Source organism: Hippopotamus amphibius, chromosome 8 (genome assembly GCF_030028045.1).
Source record: "Hippopotamus amphibius kiboko isolate mHipAmp2 chromosome 8, mHipAmp2.hap2, whole genome shotgun sequence".
NCBI classification, from domain to species: Eukaryota; Metazoa; Chordata; class Mammalia; order Artiodactyla; family Hippopotamidae; genus Hippopotamus; species Hippopotamus amphibius.
In genome coordinates, this window is record NC_080193.1 from 133,219,950 (window position 1) to 133,239,013 (window position 19,064).

Here is a 19,064-nt window from a genome sequence, read left to right on the forward strand (position 1 = left end):
AAGAATAAGAGAAATGGAGAATAAGACTAAATAACAGGAATATGTCTCTTCTTTTAGAAAGTATTAGACATTGAGAGCTTCATGGAAGGAGGAAAGGGGATAGTGAGTTTGACCCAGGGTATTAATGAGCTATTGAAATTATACATTTCTGAATGTGCATTTAAAAGATGTTCCCTAGGTCAGCCCTCCTCAAATGCTGTGAAATGTGGCCACCTACAAGGAAAAGTCTCACAGGTGGCATCTAGGATTTGAATATGGGATGGCCCTCTAATACTGGTTTCCACGTTGTATCTTTTGCTGGGAACAAGTTATTTAGTTACCTCTTTACAACCCACCAGCAGAACACTGTAGATAATCCAGAATGATCTTCCCAGTGCCATCTCTTTTACAAAACCTTGAGCATATTGAAGCATCATATTCCCCAAATCCTACAAGAGTGACAGTGTTTTTGTAAGAGCATCTTTAAAATAAATTATTATGGAGTCACTCCTGTTTGATAAATTTTTAAAGCATTTCAAAACTATATACCTATAACTATATATATATAACTAAAATGACCTTTGTCGCAGTATTGGATAATTGAGAGGATTGATACGTTAAAAAATTATAAACCCAGGAGCAAGTTCTAAGTAGGTTATTGATCATTTCTAGGACATTCAATAAATAGTAAGCAATAATAGAACCCTCTGAAATACCTGTGACTTTTCTAATTATATCTGGACTTTCTGGACATCAGGCATCATGTACTATGAGAGATCATGGTAGGAAGCTCATAAATGAAATGCATCATTTCTAGCACTTTGTATTCCAAGTTTGCATTCTAAATCATGGACATCAGAAGTTAACTAACTCACTTTTTGTGAGTGTCAGCCATCGAATATAGTAAATGCCACCTGGAATTATTTCCTTTCAATAATACAGTTATCAGCCATATCATCAGAAAATTCATCTTTTGCCTCCTGAAGAATTAAAAGTCTTGTAGCTTGGAGAATGTGAGAACTTAGTTTGAGATAAAGACAATAATGCCTAAAACCTGTGTTTACGTTATTAATTTTGTTCAGGAGAATTCCTAAAATATCAAAAATATAATTACCTGGTTTTTTTAAAATTGGTTTTTGTTTCCTTGCATCACAATTGTCAAATTCGGTCTGTGGCTTATTCTCAGATCCCCTTTCTCTCCAGGTGAATCATATTGTTTTTGGAAACTCTCATCAGCTGTTATGCTTAGAAGGAAATTTTTCTCAGAAGACCCTGAAAGTTGCTGCTTGTGACCCAGTGAAGCCATATCAAAAGTGGAAATTTGAAAAATATTATGAAGACTGAGGAACTGATGTCTTTGTCTAATAAACCTATTAGACATGGTGACTATGACAGTGAACTTGGTGACAATTTCTCTGTGCTAGTTCAAAATTTTCAAAATTTAAAACATTTGAATGGACGATTTTTTAAAAATCACAGTATTTGAGCTACCAAAAGTTAACTCAGGGAAACAGTCTAACATTGTATTGGAGTCCTTCCACAGCACTAGGTGGCCTTTTCAATTGTCTGCTTTGCACCCTGTGCTGGAACAAAGCCCGCAAGTTTCCTCATACCATCTAACAGGTAACTGGAAATGAAGACAGAAGTACTTGGAGAAGCACAATGATACTGAGTCTGATCATACCAGCTCTTTTGGTCCACAAGTAGGTATAATCAATGAGAACCTGGTCCTTTATTTGCTATTTTAAAAAAAAGAAAAAACAAAACAAAACAAAAAAGAAGGAAAGAAAGAGAAAGAAAGAAAGAAAGAAAGAAAGAAAGAAAGAAAGAAAGAAAGAAAGAAAGAGAAAGAAAGAAAGAAAGAGAGGAAAGTTACTTGAGTTCCTAGGCTAAAAGACCTCAGAAACACACAGCTTTCACCTTGGTGAAATCCCTCTCAACTGTGTGCGTGTTTACCTAACAGTTTGAAATAGTCTTGATATAATACTCCCTGATGGCAGGATTTTGATCTAGATGACTGTATAATGTTTTTCCCAATCTGAGTCAGTGGAAAAATTTTAAGTGAGGAAGTCAAATGCTTATTCAATTCTAGACATGGATGTTGTTTCCGTTCATTTTGTGCTTTTAAATTTCACTTTAAAAGATGGCCGTACTAGTAGCCTCTAGACTTATGTGGATTTTGAAAAAGGAAAAAATGCAAAGAAATAGGGGATGGGTCACCGCACACTGTAATAACCAAAAATACGTTTAATCATTGAACCCACTCTAATGTAGGAGCAAATAAGGGGAGTTGAAATGAATAAAGCAGAAATAGAGCCCTGAAAAACATGAAAGTTCTTTTATGTGAAAATACTGCTTTAGATTCAGCAGTATTCACAGGGATGAAGTACGCTAAAAATGGGCTCTAAAAGATTTCAAGATAGAAATAAAATGAAGGAAACATAAAGAAAGGGGAGGAGAATGAGACAACAGTTAGGAAGAGAGTTAAGAAAAAATTGTCCGAGACATGTCCAAAACAGGAAGGGGATGTGGCAGCTCTGCGGGGGAAGAAAAGAATGAAGTCCTAGATGTGGGCACAAAGATAACACTGATAAATTTTGGGAAAATTCCAATATTTCTTTGATCCAAATTGAGCACTTAATCTTAGGCATACCAGGAGGTAAGGAAATTGATGCCCGGAATCACATTTCCTGTCTAAAAATTCCAGGCAGTTTGTGAGAAAATCAGGATTAGAATTTGGATCTCCAGAAACAGGGCCACTGGCTTCACCAAATCTGCTCCACAACATTCTTAAGAAAGAGACACATAAATTTTTTGGTTAGGGCTGGGTCTCTGGAGGATAATCATGCTGTGTGCTTATTAATAGTAAAAACAAAAACAAACAAAAAAGCCCACAAAAAAACCTGTGCAGTTGAGCTGATGGTAAAACTGGGCATCTTTAGTTCTGATTTCCTACTTAAATTTTAATTCCTGTTTAATTACACAAAAGCAGAGCAATAACTAAGAATTGGAAGAGGAAATAGTTTTGCATATTTGCATCATATTTAAAATGTTTTATTTAAATAATTGACATTCCAGATGAGATAAGACAATGACTAGAAAATGAAATTATTATTTTCAAAACAGAGCCATTTGGGGGATAAAACACAAGTCAGTCACCAAAGGACTAATTGAGTTGCTGACGAAACTAAATATGCTGAATGCCTCATGCAGTTCTTTATGTAACTGAAAAAATGTTGAAAAGTTTTCTGCCAGTCTAAAGAATAGCTTTTATTCAAAAACAGCTCCCACCAAAAGTGTCAACTCTGTTCAGAAAAAGATGAATTATGTTTTGGATACACTTACCTTTGGGTATACCAGCTGAAGAAATTTGAATGTTTTTGCTCAAAAGAAGCTTCTGTGGTCTATTCAGTGTATGCTCCTCCTGGCTTTACCGTGACATACTTGTTATGTGAAGTTATATTTGAATCCATACTGTCAATATAACAAAGAACTGTTTTCATACATCACATATTTGTTCTTTGGTAGAATTTTTAATGCAGCTTTTACCGTGTTATTACTCAATTATTCTGACAAGCAAAGAACTAATCAGTAGTTAGGAATCTCATGGACCAAACCTTAAGACTATTACTAATTGTGAAATCTACTACCAACATTCTTTCAAGCATTGCCCTGTAATTTTTGTTTTCAGGAGACTGCAATAAAGGTATAAAGCCCTCTAAGTCTTTTGGTACTTCTGATGATAACCCCTTGGATGAGACACATTAGGGTCTTAATTAGCCCCAAGTTCTTCAATAGGGGGCCCTTTTCTTGGGGACTTCAGAGTTTTCCCTGGATTGCCTTAAATTATTGCCTTTTCTTAGAAAAATGTCTATGCTTCTTCTTACCTTGAACACAAGCATAATTGATAATACTTTAGAGGACTTATTTGATCAAAAACTAACTTATCAAACCATCTGAGTGCTTCTGAGCCTTCCAGCTTGCACAGTTCTTTTCTTGTTTTCAACAGTTACCCAGAGATTCCACCCTACTCTCTTGAAAGATGACACAGCTGTTGTTTCTACAACTGTGTTTTATCACCAGCATCAAATTTGCTCTGTTCTGCTTGCTGACATTCAATCAGCTGTCATTCACAAGGGCAAAAACCACCAGGCGCCATGATCACAATGTATCATTAGCTTCGAACACTGATTTGGAAATACTTTCTTAGATATTAAAACACCTTGCCTCTAAAATCCCCTTAGGGATTGTAGAGGAACAAAGATACCAGTTATAGTGTATAGGAATTCAATTTTCCCAGTCAACTTTGATTTCATGAATGGTTTAGAATGATTTTCCAGGGGCTTTCATTGCAAGAGGATGGAGTTGATAGTACCAAGAGTACCAGATAGTACCATCTTTATTTGTTGTAACATCTTTAATTTAACTTCCACATTCAAACATAGAAAAGAAATTCCGTCTCAAAAGAAAGACCCAAGATCTTGGATAAAAGCAAGGAAATCACAAGGAGTAAAGAGAAAAGAGATGGGACTAAGTACCTTTGAGTACTGTTTGTACCCCATCTCACTACTGTGCGCAACTCAGTGAGGTAAGTCTCATTCTCCTCGTCACACAGAAAAGAATGGCTGGAAGGGATTGTCTAAAGTCATTCCACTAGTAAGAGTTAAAACTCAGATTCCACTCTATTTGGCCCAAAAAAGAAAAAAAGAGGAAAAAAAGAAAAAAAAAAAAAGAGAGAGAGAGAAAAAAAGATGTCTCTTTCATTACACTGTCCTGCTATGATTCTTCAATTCTTTTTCCTCTCCCCCCTTCCCTTCTTCCTCCTCCTCTTCTTCCTCCGCCTCCTTCTACTTCTTCTGTAAGTAGGGCAGGCAACACCAGTGGGCTCAGTTAAAATCCCTTGGTATAGAGTCACACCTCTTTGGTCTCTCTCTTGCATGTTGTGCCAACAGGATATAGAGGCTGTGCCCCGCTCTGTTAAACAACTGAAGTGTAGGCTTAAGGATAGCTATCCTCACACACTTCACAGAGGTCTATCTCCTTGACTTCATGCAGGACATATTCCTTTCTATTTCCTAGAACACGTATGAGAGGGAGAAGTAGACACAGAGAGATTGCTTCTCTGTGAATGATATTACCAACTCTTTGTTCCCCCAACCATTAATCAAAACTAACAGACTGCCCAATTTGAGCAGAGGTGGGAAGTGAAAAATTGGAGTCCTTTAATTTAAAACAAAAACTAAGTCTTGTAACTTTCACTTCACTGTGTAGATTGTCACCATAGTGCTTTTACAACAAGCTTTGCATATGTTTACTCAACAACTGCTACAAGCCAAGATGCCTTGAAATGAGAAAAGGAACACTAACCACAGTTAATATACAAAAATATTTATTTATTCCATGGACAGGTTTGAATAAGCCATGTAAAGTATTTTCTACTCCTGATAAGGTTTAATGGATGGAATTTCAGATGGTGGTGGTGTCTGTGTCTAAAAGAAAGGAAAAAATACTGTCATGCTAAAATTTAATGCCTCTGTTTTCAACCTAAAGGGTCAACTAATAGTTATCACTGCAATTAGGATCTCTTTGCAAGTTTATGTGAATCTCTGCTTTGCCAAAACACAAAAATCTCATTTTCCAACAAATAGAGCAACTTCTAATATGCTGAGTTTTTAATGACAACATTTGCCTTCAAATAAGTAACAAATAATTTCTTTGATAACTGGAATTTTCTATTTTATTATTGACTGATAGGTTTTTACCAGTTCAAGGATCTTGGTCATAAATATCTTTATAAAGTCTTTATAATAGATGTTGAAACTAAAACATATATATGTGGCTGTGGGTATGTTTCCATATTTCATGCTTTGAATTGAGAGAAAGTAAAACCAGGAGTTTTTACTAACAAAGAAAAGTTAAGAAATGTTTTGGGATGTTTTAAATCCCTTTTAAGTGCATACCTTCATCAGCATCTGGCCTTCTGGACAAAAGTATCTCACATGGACTTTCACTCTGGGTATTGTTTTCCAGATCCAAAAGGAGTAAGCAAACTCTTAATTATCAGGGAGCTTGTCATTCAGTCTGGTTTATGCACATTCTTCTCCTTCAAACAACTGCCCAAATGTTGCTAGTTTTATAAATATTAGCTATAAGAGGTGGGCATTAAAACCAAGAGATGGCAAAGTTTAAATTAGTGAATTTTGTTATTGGTTACCTACAAATATTTGTTAGTGGAAAAACTAGACTGAAACTCTGCCGTAGAAAGGAATTTGGAGTAAATTTGAACACTTTTAAGTACCCAGTTTTTCTGCCTCCAACCAACTAAATTTATTATAAAGAGGGAATCAAATATGTAATTTTAAGTTTCTAAGTAAAACTTCAATTACTTTCCAAATTCATATCCAAAACTCTTCCAAGCTGGCAGTTAATTACAAAACTCTTTGCTTTTGTAGTGTGGTACGTATCTGGGTGATTTCCACAGCTCATGACTACCCGTGTCGTGTTTCCATTGATTGTATGTTCTGTTCACCTTGTGTTCTGCATGAGCTGTGTGCTCATTCTGGTATCCATGTTTATTATGTTACTGTCTGATATTTTAATATTGGCAAATGTTTGCTATAACTTTTGACATGACTTTTTACAGCCTTCTTATTTTTATAGAGCAATGAAAGTTTAGGTTTTAAAAGAAGTGGTGCCTTTTTCATATGATCAGACATTTTTTCTTTATGCTATGCTGGTGTTTCATCTTTTTTCCATAATTCTCTATTCTTACTTATTTTAAATGTTTTCCTATCATTTTGAAAGACTGAAATGTCCATTCTCCATTGGAAAATGTGCCAAAAGTACTACACCATGTAAATATGTAGGAAACAATTACTATGAAAGTGTCAGCATAGTTACAGCAATGTATTACCTTAATGACTACAAAGATAGATAGATAGATATTTTTTTCAAGTTGTTGGAATTAAGATGCATCTAAAGTAATAGTTCTATTCTCCCCAAAAAAATAATAAAAAATAAAAAAAATTAAAAAAAACAAACCACAATGTGACTTGATGAAAAAAATTTTCAACAAATGTGTTAGTAAACTTTACCATTCTTAAAAGGACTTTCATTTAGGGGGAATAAAGGTCCTTAATTAAACTTTAAAAAAAAATAAAGTAATAGTTCTATTCTTGTAAAAATAATAGAAATGTTTCATGAACATTACATAGTTGCACACCAGAAATTCTTTTTGCAATTTTATATACAAGCATCTTAAGACCTTTTTGAAATAAATAATGCAACTGAATTAAAGTGAGATGTTCTCTTGATTTCTGAAAGAGTATTTATTGATGGTCTTAATAGCTGCTGATCGGCAAGGGTTCTTCTAAATTTTAAAAGGCAGCTAAAGAAAATAAAATTTAGACACCAAAAGCAGGACACGAACTTTTATTCAGAGCAAGTCAAACACAGAAGTTCCTTATATAAACTGTTAATAGGTAGATAGAATATGATATATTCTGTGTCTTCAAAGGGAGCATTATGTGAAGGGTAAGTTTTATGTTGACAGAGAAATAGAGCTGTTATTACTTCCTATTCAGCCAGCATTGAGGAAAATAAAAAGTCATGTAAGAAAAACATGAGCATTCTCACAGTAAATCAGCTCTACCTCCTACCAGGCACCAAAGTCCTTCTTCCATCCCTGAACATTGAATCACAAAAGCAGTAAACCTTCACATGTAGTTACCGATTTGTATTCTTAATGTGTCCCATATGCTTTTAAAATATGTTAACTATCCCCCATGCTATTTGAACCAGACTCTTGTCTTTCCTAGGTTACAAAGAATCAAACAGCCACTCATTACCACGATGTACTTACAGTCACTTAACTCTGCGGCCTTAGGGTAAGATGGCAGTATAGGGCAATGGGCACCAATGCCCAATCATAGTTCCAGTGCTCTTCTGCAACTACATTGCTTCATCCATGAGCAGTAAGCATTTACTCATTGAACATACCCTGAAACCGTCTTGTTGATAAAATCTTTCATAGTTGGTTAATCATCTGGTAAGAGCACGAAGCTAAAAGGGCCAGGTTTACTATATTTTTGAGCCCGATAAGAGCTGGTTGCTTGGCCACGTCAAATAACCACAAACCACCCACCTCGCTCAAATTCCACAAGAATGTGTCACCTCTGCTGGAATAATTCAAAATACAGGCTCTGTTGATGGCAGGTTAACAATATGGTCCTGTTCCGTGGTGGATAACACAGTACTGTGCTTTGAAGTTAAGTAGAAAATTGTAGGGGTCATCAGTAACCCAAAAAGAAATAGGTTGTCCAGGTGAAAAGATTTAGAGGCTCTAAATAAATAGGTAATTGTCCTAGTGCATCAATCTTCTACCTAAATTTATCAATAAAGACCTGATGTCCCTGGCTTTATTCTGAAAATTTGCATAGTTGAAAATGAAATGTATAGATCCTACAGATAAGAGTGACAGACTTTTATATGGTTAGGTTGTGAAGTATCTGTTTGAAAGAATAAAAAAAAATTAAAAATTGAGTCTCATAAACACTAAATAAACAATAGTATTTGATACCATGGAAACATATTATATGACAATAAAGAAATAAAGTGCTTTTAGAACGTGTGGGATTTGTTACACGTAAATAAGCAATAATCTGAGAAGGGCGAACCCAGGGTTTTTCACAAAATGAAAAATAAATAAACAAAGGGTTGAATAGTACAATGAAGACTGTATTACATTCAGACAATAAGGAATTGTCTTTTTATTTCCAGGGCCAAAAAAATGTCTTTATCTGCGGTGACAGAAAGCTCAGGGTAATATATATAGAAGCATGAAATGAAAAGTTATGGAACTATCTAAGAATATAAATATAGACTCTCCCTTTTCATAAATATTCAATACACTATTTGACACATTGGTTTGAGTGAAGCTTCACAAGCACAATTTTAAGCATCTTCATTTGGGCTGAGGTCCAGTAAATTATATATTCCCAACAACCATCAGAGCTTTCTCCCTAAAAATACATGCTCACACTCTACTTTGAAAATATTCTCAGATAATTATTTCCATTTTCATAGTAACTAGTACAGTTATGACTAGAGTTGTCTCAGGTTTCCAAGGAAAGAAAATTATTCTGAGATACTGTTAATAGGAGAAAATGTAGTAATAGAGAGGGGTATTTTCTTAAAATTGTGCTAAAGCTGTCATTTTCATGTTTAATGACTTTAACTGTGCTAGACAAGATTTTATTTTCAGTCTCAGAAATAAACTGATATAACTCTTTACTCAATTGCCCACCAATCTTCCAGCCCCTCCCTGTAGCAATCTCACAATGGATTTAATTCATCTTGAGAGCATAAAGCCAACATTTAGTAAACAGAATTTTCCTGACTGGCAATTACTCAGCCCTTCTAGTGAGAAAATTCCGTGAATGGTAACACCTAGGAAGGCGGCCTATACAGAATTTCGCTCTGTAGCTGCCAAGAAAAACAACTTAAAATCTGAGGATAATAGGAAAAGCAAAAAGTATTTTGGAAAGTTTATTGCCAAAGTCTATAAAAACATGTTTTAAAGAAAGAGAGATTTGATACCAGACTTTCTATCACCCGCAACGTACAGGAAGAAAGACAGCAAAAAAAAATACATTTCATCTCAAATAGTCCTCTTTCATTTGATGACTACATTTCCCAGCATTGCTACTTTTAAAGCCAAGCTGTTTAGTGCTTAGCACACGAGGCTATGTTAGTGAAGTTTTTAAAAGCAAATATCCAAGAATGAATCTAAAGCGTTTTGATTTGAGGTTACCAGACTGAATTTTGTCTAGGGTCATTTCCACATTATTCTACAGTGAAAAACAGAGATTAAGCTTCCACTTCTTTAAAGGGGATGACTCAAATAAGACATACAAAGAAGCATCTCAGGAAAATAGAATTAGCTTTTACTTTAGTGAGCATGAGAACTTCTCAGTTCCAGTTAGTTTATAAATGCATCATAGACTCGAATTCATCAATTCTTTGCTTGGTGTTCCCCTTTCTGATTTTCCGATAGGATATCGTGTTGTATCTTGAATAAGCATTTCTGGAGATATCACCTTTCTTCTCGCAGGTTGGCTGCTCATCAGGTGTGACAGGTTGGGAACTGGGACTGCTCAGTGGGGAGTCCTCACTTGCATCGCCTTCCTCGTTTAACTGAGAACCCTCTTCATGTTTTTTCTTGAATTCTATCACTCGAACTTCACCTTCATCATCTTTGCAACCATCATCATTGTCGTCATTAATTTCTTCATCCCACACTTCTTGCTCCTCATCATGCTTAGAATGTAACACATCAACTTGGCTAGGTTTCCGAAATCCTAACCATTCAATTTCAGTTGCCTGATGAATTTTGTTCTTCGCACCCTCATCTTCTCTCTCTTCTAAAGGTTGTTCAGTAATCCTTTCCTTTTGTCTTCTTAGTTCTTGGTTACTGCTGCTCAAAGGAATCTTCTCCCACTGATGCCCTGTAGCAAAATCAGTTGGTAGTTGATATGTATAGAGATTTCAAAATACCCACATATTCTCCGGATTATATTTCTGGACAATCGTTTTCCACCACACATTTTATGGGATACCGTTGTGTGGGTTATTAATATGTTTTACACAACAAAACAGCCTACACCATCAAATTAGCTAGGAAAACACTGCATTAAACACAATTAAGTAAGCGTCTTCAGAATTTATCCATGCCTTTAAAATGCTAATGAATATTAGCATCCAGGAACCCAAACTCATTTGACTGTGGAACATTTTTGTCGTGACTACTGCATCTAGTGAGACTGGTACTTCCGGAGACACACGTTTAAAAATCCTGTCTAGCCTGTCATGGCTGGATATGTGAATATGTTAAAAAATATTTGGACCTAGCTCCTACACACACGCGCGCACACACACACTCCTCAAGGAGAATTAGAAAAATATCTGATGGTGAAAAAAAGGCTTTCTTCTTCCAACAGTAACAATAATGAAATAATGACTGCCAGTGACTGGTAACACTCAGAGTAGCAACTTCAGTACTTACCACCACACTTCTCAGAGTTCTCATGTCCTAAATTACCGGGTGTAGAGGAGGAGCAGGGAACCACGGATGGCCAAGAGTCACATGCCGGGCTAATGGAGGCACCAAGTCCACTAAAGGACGCACAATATATAGTCTAAGATCTGCCACTGATTGCTAGTGAGTCGAGATTTAAAAATCATGTTGAGGTCATATCTCCATAATGCTAGGTTAGCATATTGTTTTAGACATGTCCTTAACCGACAGCTAATTAACTCAGGTTGTTTGGTATCATGTAGTGACTTTAAGAGGCTCCTTTAATTCATGACAAATTTCACTTTTCAAACAGATCCTATCAGCATATCCTCAATAACATTTATTGAGCATGTAAAACTGAATTAATAATAAAAGGGCAGAGGTGGTTCTCAGAGCTTTCACCCCTAAAGGACTTCTGTGGGAAGCTTCAGCCTGCAGAGCACACGACTCAGGGTAGTGTTCATTCTTCCCCTTCAACACCGTAACAGTCTTTAAATAAAGCTAGAGGCACCATTCCTCTTTGCCCGTCTCCTCCACAATTTCCTATTTTCACTGAAAGATGTTGACAAGTCCATTTCCATCAAAGATTTTCAATCTCTTTTCATTTTGTTTTCCCAACAATAGGAATCAGATTGTAAACTTACACAAAGAGAGAGAAGTGAAGATGGGTCACTACTCCTCATTGGTTGTGTCCAGCTCCTATCAGCCTAGCCTTCTTTACATTATAAATAAATACGCATTAGAATATTTGCTATAATCTTCAGCTTTGTTTTGTTTTCTTTTTTTCCCTCAAGAACCAAAGAAACTGATTTGTTTGCTCGTATTTGTGACTCAGGCATGGAGTTGCCGTGCATGAAATTACTTCTTGACTTTAAATTATAGTTTTTCCTCAACATTTTTAGCATATTCCTTTTTTTCAACTTAGGGTAGTCTCTCCCTTTTTTTTTTTTTTTAATAAAGTTTTATTTATTTATTTACTGGCTGCATTGGGTCTTCATTGCTGCCCATGGGCTTTCTCTAGTTGCACGGGCTCTAGGTTCATCGGCTTCAGTAGTTGTGGCATGCAGGCTCAATAGTTGTGGCTTGTGGACTCTAGAGCACACACTCAGTAGTTGTGGTGCACTGGCTTTGTTGCTCCACAGCATATGGGATCTTCCCGGACCAGGGCTTGAACCCTGTCTCTTACATTGGCAGGCAGATTCTTAACCACTGTGCCATCAGGGAAGCCCCAGGGGTATTCGCTTTGGAGGCTTTATAACTGTTTGCCATTGTGAAAATAAAAGACACCAAAATGTGTCCTCCTATCCTACAGAAGAAACATATGTTCCACCAAACACAAAAGGATTCATGCAAGGCAAAATTCATCCTGAGACCATCCACTTTAAAAATTCAGGCTGCTTTTATTCTTTATTTAATAAAGATGAAAAATCCTAGAAAACTATTGTCTCCGGTTGACTTTCTGGCCAGAAATTTAAAAGGCGCTCTAGATGAAAGGTTGAGAGCCCTGCCTCTGAGAGTTTGCTCACTCACTGGCAACAGAAGAGTTAGGACAAAAAAGTTCATTTCATGGGGTTTAGGTCTCATAAATTATCTGTGATAATGTAAGAGCTTGACAATGATGTTGCATACTACATTCTTCCTTGAGTGACTACACAGTGGACCACCATATGTAGTCAGCATTCTAAGAGGTGTCCAGGCAAAGTGGACAAACCCAGAAATCTGTCAACAGCCATGTCCTCTTAGACATCTACTATTTTATGTAATGTTCTAATATTTCAACCAATAATCTCTTCAATGTTTTGCTTGTTAGGTTTCTAATAAGCTCAGTTGCTTAGGTCTACCAAGCTAACTTCAATTTTGAGATGTTATTTGTGTCTGCAAGAGAGGAAATGAATGATTAATTAATAGATTCTTATCTTGCACTTTATTTGGAAATTGTTTGAACGTAGGTGTCTCCTTAGAATTCTAAAAGATTTTGTGTCTTTTAGATTCTTGCCTTTATTTGAAAAATAACATCGTCACTTAAAAATCAATGTTCTTTTTATTCTCCAATTTTCTGAAAGAAGCACAATTAAAATTAACTTCATCACTTTGAAGATTTCTCTGACAAGAATTAGGTGCCCATTCTGTATTTACCTCAGAGGCCTAGAATTTTCCTAGAGATCAAATAAATGTATAAGATTATTTTAAACTGTATGTCAATGGTAAACTTTTAGGATAAACCCATTTTTGAAACATTCACATTTTGCAAGGTGCCTGACACAGATTTGAAGACACTAAATCAAAAGGAAAAGTTGATTTAGGGGACTAACTTATTAAGACACAGATATCATATCATCAGGTCTAAGTGTGCCAATCAGTTATGTTGATACCTGTAGTCCCAGGGCTGAAGAGTCTGTAATGCTTTCTAAGGTGGAACCCACAGATAAGCCCAGACTCCCTGATCTGCCTAGAACAGCTTGGAGATTTGAAGGCATTACCTGGATTGCTTTTTCCAACACCACACTCACGCAACGTCCCATGCAAAAACCATCTTCCATATCCAGTCAAACAATTTCTATGTACAAAATGGAAGTTCCTCTTACCTTCTCTGAATGTCGTTTCATCAACACTCGTTTCTTGGAGAGAAAGATCTGTGATGGCCTTATGAACAATATAGAGATTCTCTTCTGGTTTTTCTGGGGGGTAACACCCACAAGAGTAATATTTTAACATTTAAGTAGTTTAAAGTAAATAAATTACTAATTTAGACTCTAACTAGGTAGATGTCTTTGATTTTTAATTGTGGTCACTAAAAATAACTATTTCACTCTTTGAGCTCATCCTTCGTTGATTCTTTTTGTTTATAAACATAACGATAACCTCTTCTGTAATGTCTATATAAGGTGTAATACGATGGGTCCAAATACATCAGGTAGATTTAGAAGGGAAAACTGAATTTATGAATTCCCTTTGACCAAATAATAATGGAGCTGTCCATATAACAATAAATAACCGTGGTTAACATTTAACCAACAGTAATTTTCACAACAACTCTACAAATATCAGTACTATTTTTCTGCCTTCTTCTAATTAGAAAACTAAGGCTTCAGAAGGCCAGGAAAGTTGTCCAGGGTCATGGAGCTGTCAGATAAATGAGCCTGGACTTGACTCAAGGCAGAGGTTTAGTCCTTATGCTCTGAAGCCCCCATAGAATAAGGGACCACATTTGGGCAGGGACGGGGGTGGGAGGATGTGCAGCTTATTCCTGTCATAACAGTTTATCCAAAGATTCCTGAGTGAGTTTACAAATCAAATCAAGCAAATCAGAGAGAAGCAAATGCTTTACCTTTTAGAATCTTCTCATCCATGGACGAGTTGAGCAGTATGTTCTCTTGTAATTTTTCACTTTTCTCCTGATGTCCTTCTGTGAGTACATCTTCAAGACTAGGTTCTACCCTGCAGTATGGTGGGGTGCTGTCCACATCACTGGCTTCTTCCATGATTTTAGTGATTTTTTGTTGACCATTTTCAGGGGGTGTATCCCCATTGCACTCAACCTGACTGAGTGACACTGGAACGTCTGTCATGATGTACAGTTGTGTCCAACTTGGAGAGAACTTTGGGGAAGATCCTTGATAAGCTCTCTTGCCTTCAAATCCAACTCTTCCTCTAAGAACACAAATTATTTACTTTAGTGCATGATAACAAACTTCTTTTCCTAAAGGTGTCCAGATAGAGCGTACAACAAAAGTAATAGACTTTGTCAGATTTGCCACCAACCCATGAGCAAGAATCCGGCCAATCACCACCTTCCTTGTTGCTCCACGGTCCCCCTTGCAGAATTAATGGCAGCCTTTTGATTTACACAAACAAACAATCCGAGGCAATCAGGCTTTTGTGTTGGCATGCAGAGGGGGACTTTCAGCTTGTCAGTCCCCCTCTGGGAACAGAGATTTTTGTCCCTTTTCATAATGGCCCTTTGTCATTTTCCTTGTAACAGGAGCCACAATTGTTCCACAGCTTTAATCCAGAGAGAATGACCACCTTGAGGCATATTAGTTCTGTGTAACCAGCTTAACATTTCCAAACAGATCTTGTTCAAGTAAAACCTCAGCTATTTTGTAAAGGACAATGGCATCGTTTCTTATTTATTAAAGAATGAAAACAGCTTATCAAAAACCTGTAAACAGGACAACTGTATTGTAAGTGGCTCTGGCGGCAGATTCCATGGCGTGCCTTGGGAGCCCAGAGGAGCAGACCTAAGAAAAAACAGACGCAAATTCTGCCATCTTGCTAATACCAAAAGTTTTACGTTTCAGAAAAATTCATTTGGTCTACAGCTTCACATTCTAGTTTATTCACGTCTACTGTAGCTCAATCCATCCTGTAAAACTCTAGTATAATTGCCTCCCTGAAATTTTCCTTTCCCCCAATCAGAATTATTTTCAACATTCCCTACTGATGGTGCATGATGCTGGTAAACTTAAAGGGTACCAATACTGTCTGCCCTTGGGGGAAACAGGTGATTATATAAAACATCTGCCACCTATCACTCCTTCCTTCTTAAAATAAGACATTAATTCTTTTTTGGAGGATTTCTTGTAGACAATCACCTGTTCTTGTTGTTGTTGTTGTTGTTGTTTAATTCCACATGGTGTTTTATTTTTTAATTTTTATTGGTATATAGTTGATTTATAATGTTGTGTTAGTTTCAGGTGTACAGCAGAGTGAATTAGTTATACATATACATATATCCACTCTTTTTTAGATTCTTTTCCCATATAAGTCATTACAGAGTATTGAGTGGAGTTCCCTGTGCTATACAGCAGGTTCTTATCAGTCATCGATTTTATAAATAGCAGTGTGTATATGTCAATCCCAGTCTCCCAATGTATCCCTCTTCTGCTTTCTCCCCTGGTAACCATAAGTTTGTTTTCTACATCTGTGACTCTATTTCTGTTTTGTAAATAAGTGCATTTGTACCCCTTTTTTTGCATTAATTATTTTTCTTTGTTGAAGCTCATCTAGTGCAAAATAACTCCAGAGCCTTTGTCCATGCTGCTCCCTCAGCTTGGAACGCCTTTCTCTTCCTCAAGGCCAAACCCCTGGCCTAAACAGCTCCTCTAAGGTCTCAGCTCTTAGACCGATATACCATTTCTTTAAAGACACTTACCCTGACCCACAGAGTTAGGATGGGACCCCTGTTACACATTATCTTTGTCCTTCAGAGTGCTCTTCACAGTTGTGATTAAATAATTAATTATCCACGTAATGTCTCTTTCACCAGCTAGACTCTAAGTCTTATCTGGGCAGGACTGTGGCTGACTTGCTTACATGTGTCCCCTTCGTGTAGCATCTTCCTTGAAATAAGTAGGTACTCAATAAAGAAAAAAAATTACTGTTGAGTAAGTGAATAAACATTACTGCCTAGAAATACATTTTGGATCTTTTCTAAAGGGAAGAAGAATAGAGGTTGGAGGATAATTGCACATTTATCACCTTCAAAACTGTGTCTAGGGCTGAGCCCATTCGGGTCTATATCAGGGATGGCAAATACAAGCCCTCTGGTCTCATCGCCTTTTCCCAGGTGCTTGGAGGACATAGCTATGATCCTAGAATTCTCTCCCTTCCCATCATCAGCTCTTTTCTACTCAACACACTGATTGTTTGTTTATTTCTGTACAGGAGGAAAATTAATTTTCCTTCTACCCTCTTCTGAATTCTTGCCTGAGATCCCTGTAATAAAAGATGGATTGGCAAGAGAAAGGAGGACATAGGTTTATTAATATGTTGTTAAAAGGTAAATTGAGGCATATTAAATTAAGAGGTTTTTTGAGCAAAAATCGATTCTCATTGGGTAATGCTAAACTGGAAGTGGCTAGGAGCACTCCACAGGACAGGAGATGGGGAGGCTTTTATAGAGAAAAGGCAGGAGCAAAGTAAGGAAATGATTGATTGACTACAGCATAAAGCCTAGTTGGCTGTTTGTGATTGGTTGTGCTTAGCATTTTAATTTTGTAAGCCTGAGGCATTTACAGGCTTTTATTCTGGTTTGCTTATGCAGGCCATCAGGCACTAGAGCCACATTAACCCAATGGCCTCCTTGTTTAGTTACTTCAACAACATATACCTCATGTATAAACGGGAGAGACCCTGGGAAACTGAGTAACTCCCTAAGATGGCCTAAGCCTCTTAAATATCTTAAAATCTCCAGCTAAAAACAAAAGAGAAAGGTATGTTCTGGTGGGGGTGCAGGGGGAGGGGGTGGGAAGCCAGTTAGAGGCTTCCAGGAAAAGCACAATAAACAAGGGTACAATGTGTTATGCAGATTTAAGTGGCCGCCTTCCCCATTGACAAGATTCTGTTAAGATTTAAAGTCATTCTTCTCCTCCTGGTACAGAGAGGGAGACACATTTACAAAGGGAGATCTCCTCTATAAGTGCCAATTTTCCTTACGAAAGATAACTTTCTATTTTCTGAGCTTCTCCGGTGTCCGCTGTTTCTCAAAAATGATTAGCTCAAAATAATCCTTATGCCAAAGAGACACATCTTGGGGTGGCATATCCTAATGCTCTTCATTTGTTTTTATTCACTTATTTTTTTACAAACTTTCATATAGCATTTATTCTATACCAGGCACTGTTCAACTACTTCACAAATAGTAACACATTTGATCTTCAAAACAGCCCTGTAAGGTAGGTGCTATTATTAGCCTCATTCTGCAGAATAGAAGAATGAAACACAGAGAGATTAAGAAATGTGCTCAAGGTCATACATCTAATAAATCTACTGTTGCGAGTTTGCAGCTTAGATGAAACCAAGAGCCAACTCTGGTCTGGGTGCTAATGTTTCCTTGATCCAGAGAACCCACTGGGCTCCAGCCTGATGAATCAACTACCTGGGTGACAGTAGTAGCCAGTGTCAACTGCAATTGGCACTCGCCGTTGGCACTAACCTCTACAAGGATTACATCCTGTGCTGCTGCAGCTGCTGATTTTCAACACCCCCTTGAAAGGAGTTCAGGGTGCAGAGCTAAAATGAGGCACTCTGTGCTCTGGAAAAAACTGGCAAAACAGATCTTCAGATAGCCAGGTATTTTCAGGAGCCAATTTTAGGAGCCCAATCCCTGTATCTCCTCATATCTAGAAAAACACTAAAAACCTTCATGGTGATGACTGCTCCTTGTGACTAGCAGAAACCTTCTGCTAAAATAATATGTGCTCAATTACATGTACTCAGCCTTTGTTACCAAGTCCAAGTTCTCTCTGCTCGCTGCACCACAGGTCAATGAATTGAAGACAAGGTGTTGAGGCTAGGAATACGACTTTATTCGGAAAGCCGGCAGACCAAGAAGATGGCAGACTAGTGTCTCCAAAAAACCATCTTATCAGGGTCTGGATGCCAGTTTGTTTTATAGAATCAGAGAGGGAGAGGCTATGAGGAAGCAAAGTGAAAGGGCCATGAGTCTTGCAATCCCCAGAAATGACCAGCCTTGGTGAGGGGATATGTTAATTTCTTCTTTTCTGCAGCCATTCACACAGGTGGGCAGGGCAGATTGTCTGCCTGTGAGCTGAACAGAGGCACTTTAGTTTAACACACAGGCAGAGGGGCAGTGCTCCCTGAGGCAGGCCATCATGTATGATTATAATAACAAAAGCAGCAAAAAGTAAAGGTTAAACTCAAAGAAACAGATCTAACATGGAGTCCAATTTTGGTCTTCCCTGTTATGATGAGGAAATTGAAACTTCCTCTCCTCTATCTTGCAAAGGCCTGCTCGCCACTCTCAGTTAAACAGTAAAATGAATTACTAAGAGCGATCAGATAAGGGAAGACTCTCTCCTCTCGCTCTCAGGCACCCACCCCAAGCCTTTGTTTGAGACCCTTTGCACATAGACTTGTTAAGTGACCATTAACTTCAACCTGCAACCAATGTGAGAATGCAAATTGTGACCTTAGTCCTGATAGGAATGGAATGTCCCGCTCCTACAAGTTCCTGTTAGGACCCCCTACTATGTGCGTAACCCCTGGC

The 19,064-nt window shown here is 37.3% G+C and overlaps 2 protein-coding genes across 2 annotated transcripts in view; one reads left to right on the top strand and one right to left on the bottom strand.

The window, feature by feature from the left end:
• The window catches only part of GALNT5 (polypeptide N-acetylgalactosaminyltransferase 5), a 40,551-nt gene extending 38,825 nt beyond the window's left edge, over positions 1 to 1,726 (top strand). Inside the window, exon 10 of the mRNA XM_057746047.1 lies at positions 1,183 to 1,726. Coding sequence (XP_057602030.1) covers positions 1,183 to 1,323 — 141 coding nt within the window. The 3' untranslated portion in view covers positions 1,324 to 1,726. The remainder of the gene's footprint in view (positions 1 to 1,182) is intronic.
• Positions 1,727 to 7,400: 5,674 nt separating this feature from the next.
• ERMN (ermin) lies at positions 7,401 to 14,792 on the bottom strand. Its single transcript, XM_057746027.1, has 3 exons — positions 14,382 to 14,792; positions 13,639 to 13,731; positions 7,401 to 10,484 (listed from the first exon to the last, which is right to left on the bottom strand). The coding sequence occupies exons 1-3, from the start codon at positions 14,620 to 14,622 to the stop codon at positions 9,964 to 9,966; spliced, it is 855 nt and encodes a 284-aa protein (XP_057602010.1). The 5' UTR covers positions 14,623 to 14,792; the 3' UTR covers positions 7,401 to 9,963.
• Positions 14,793 to 19,064: the final 4,272 nt, after the last annotated feature.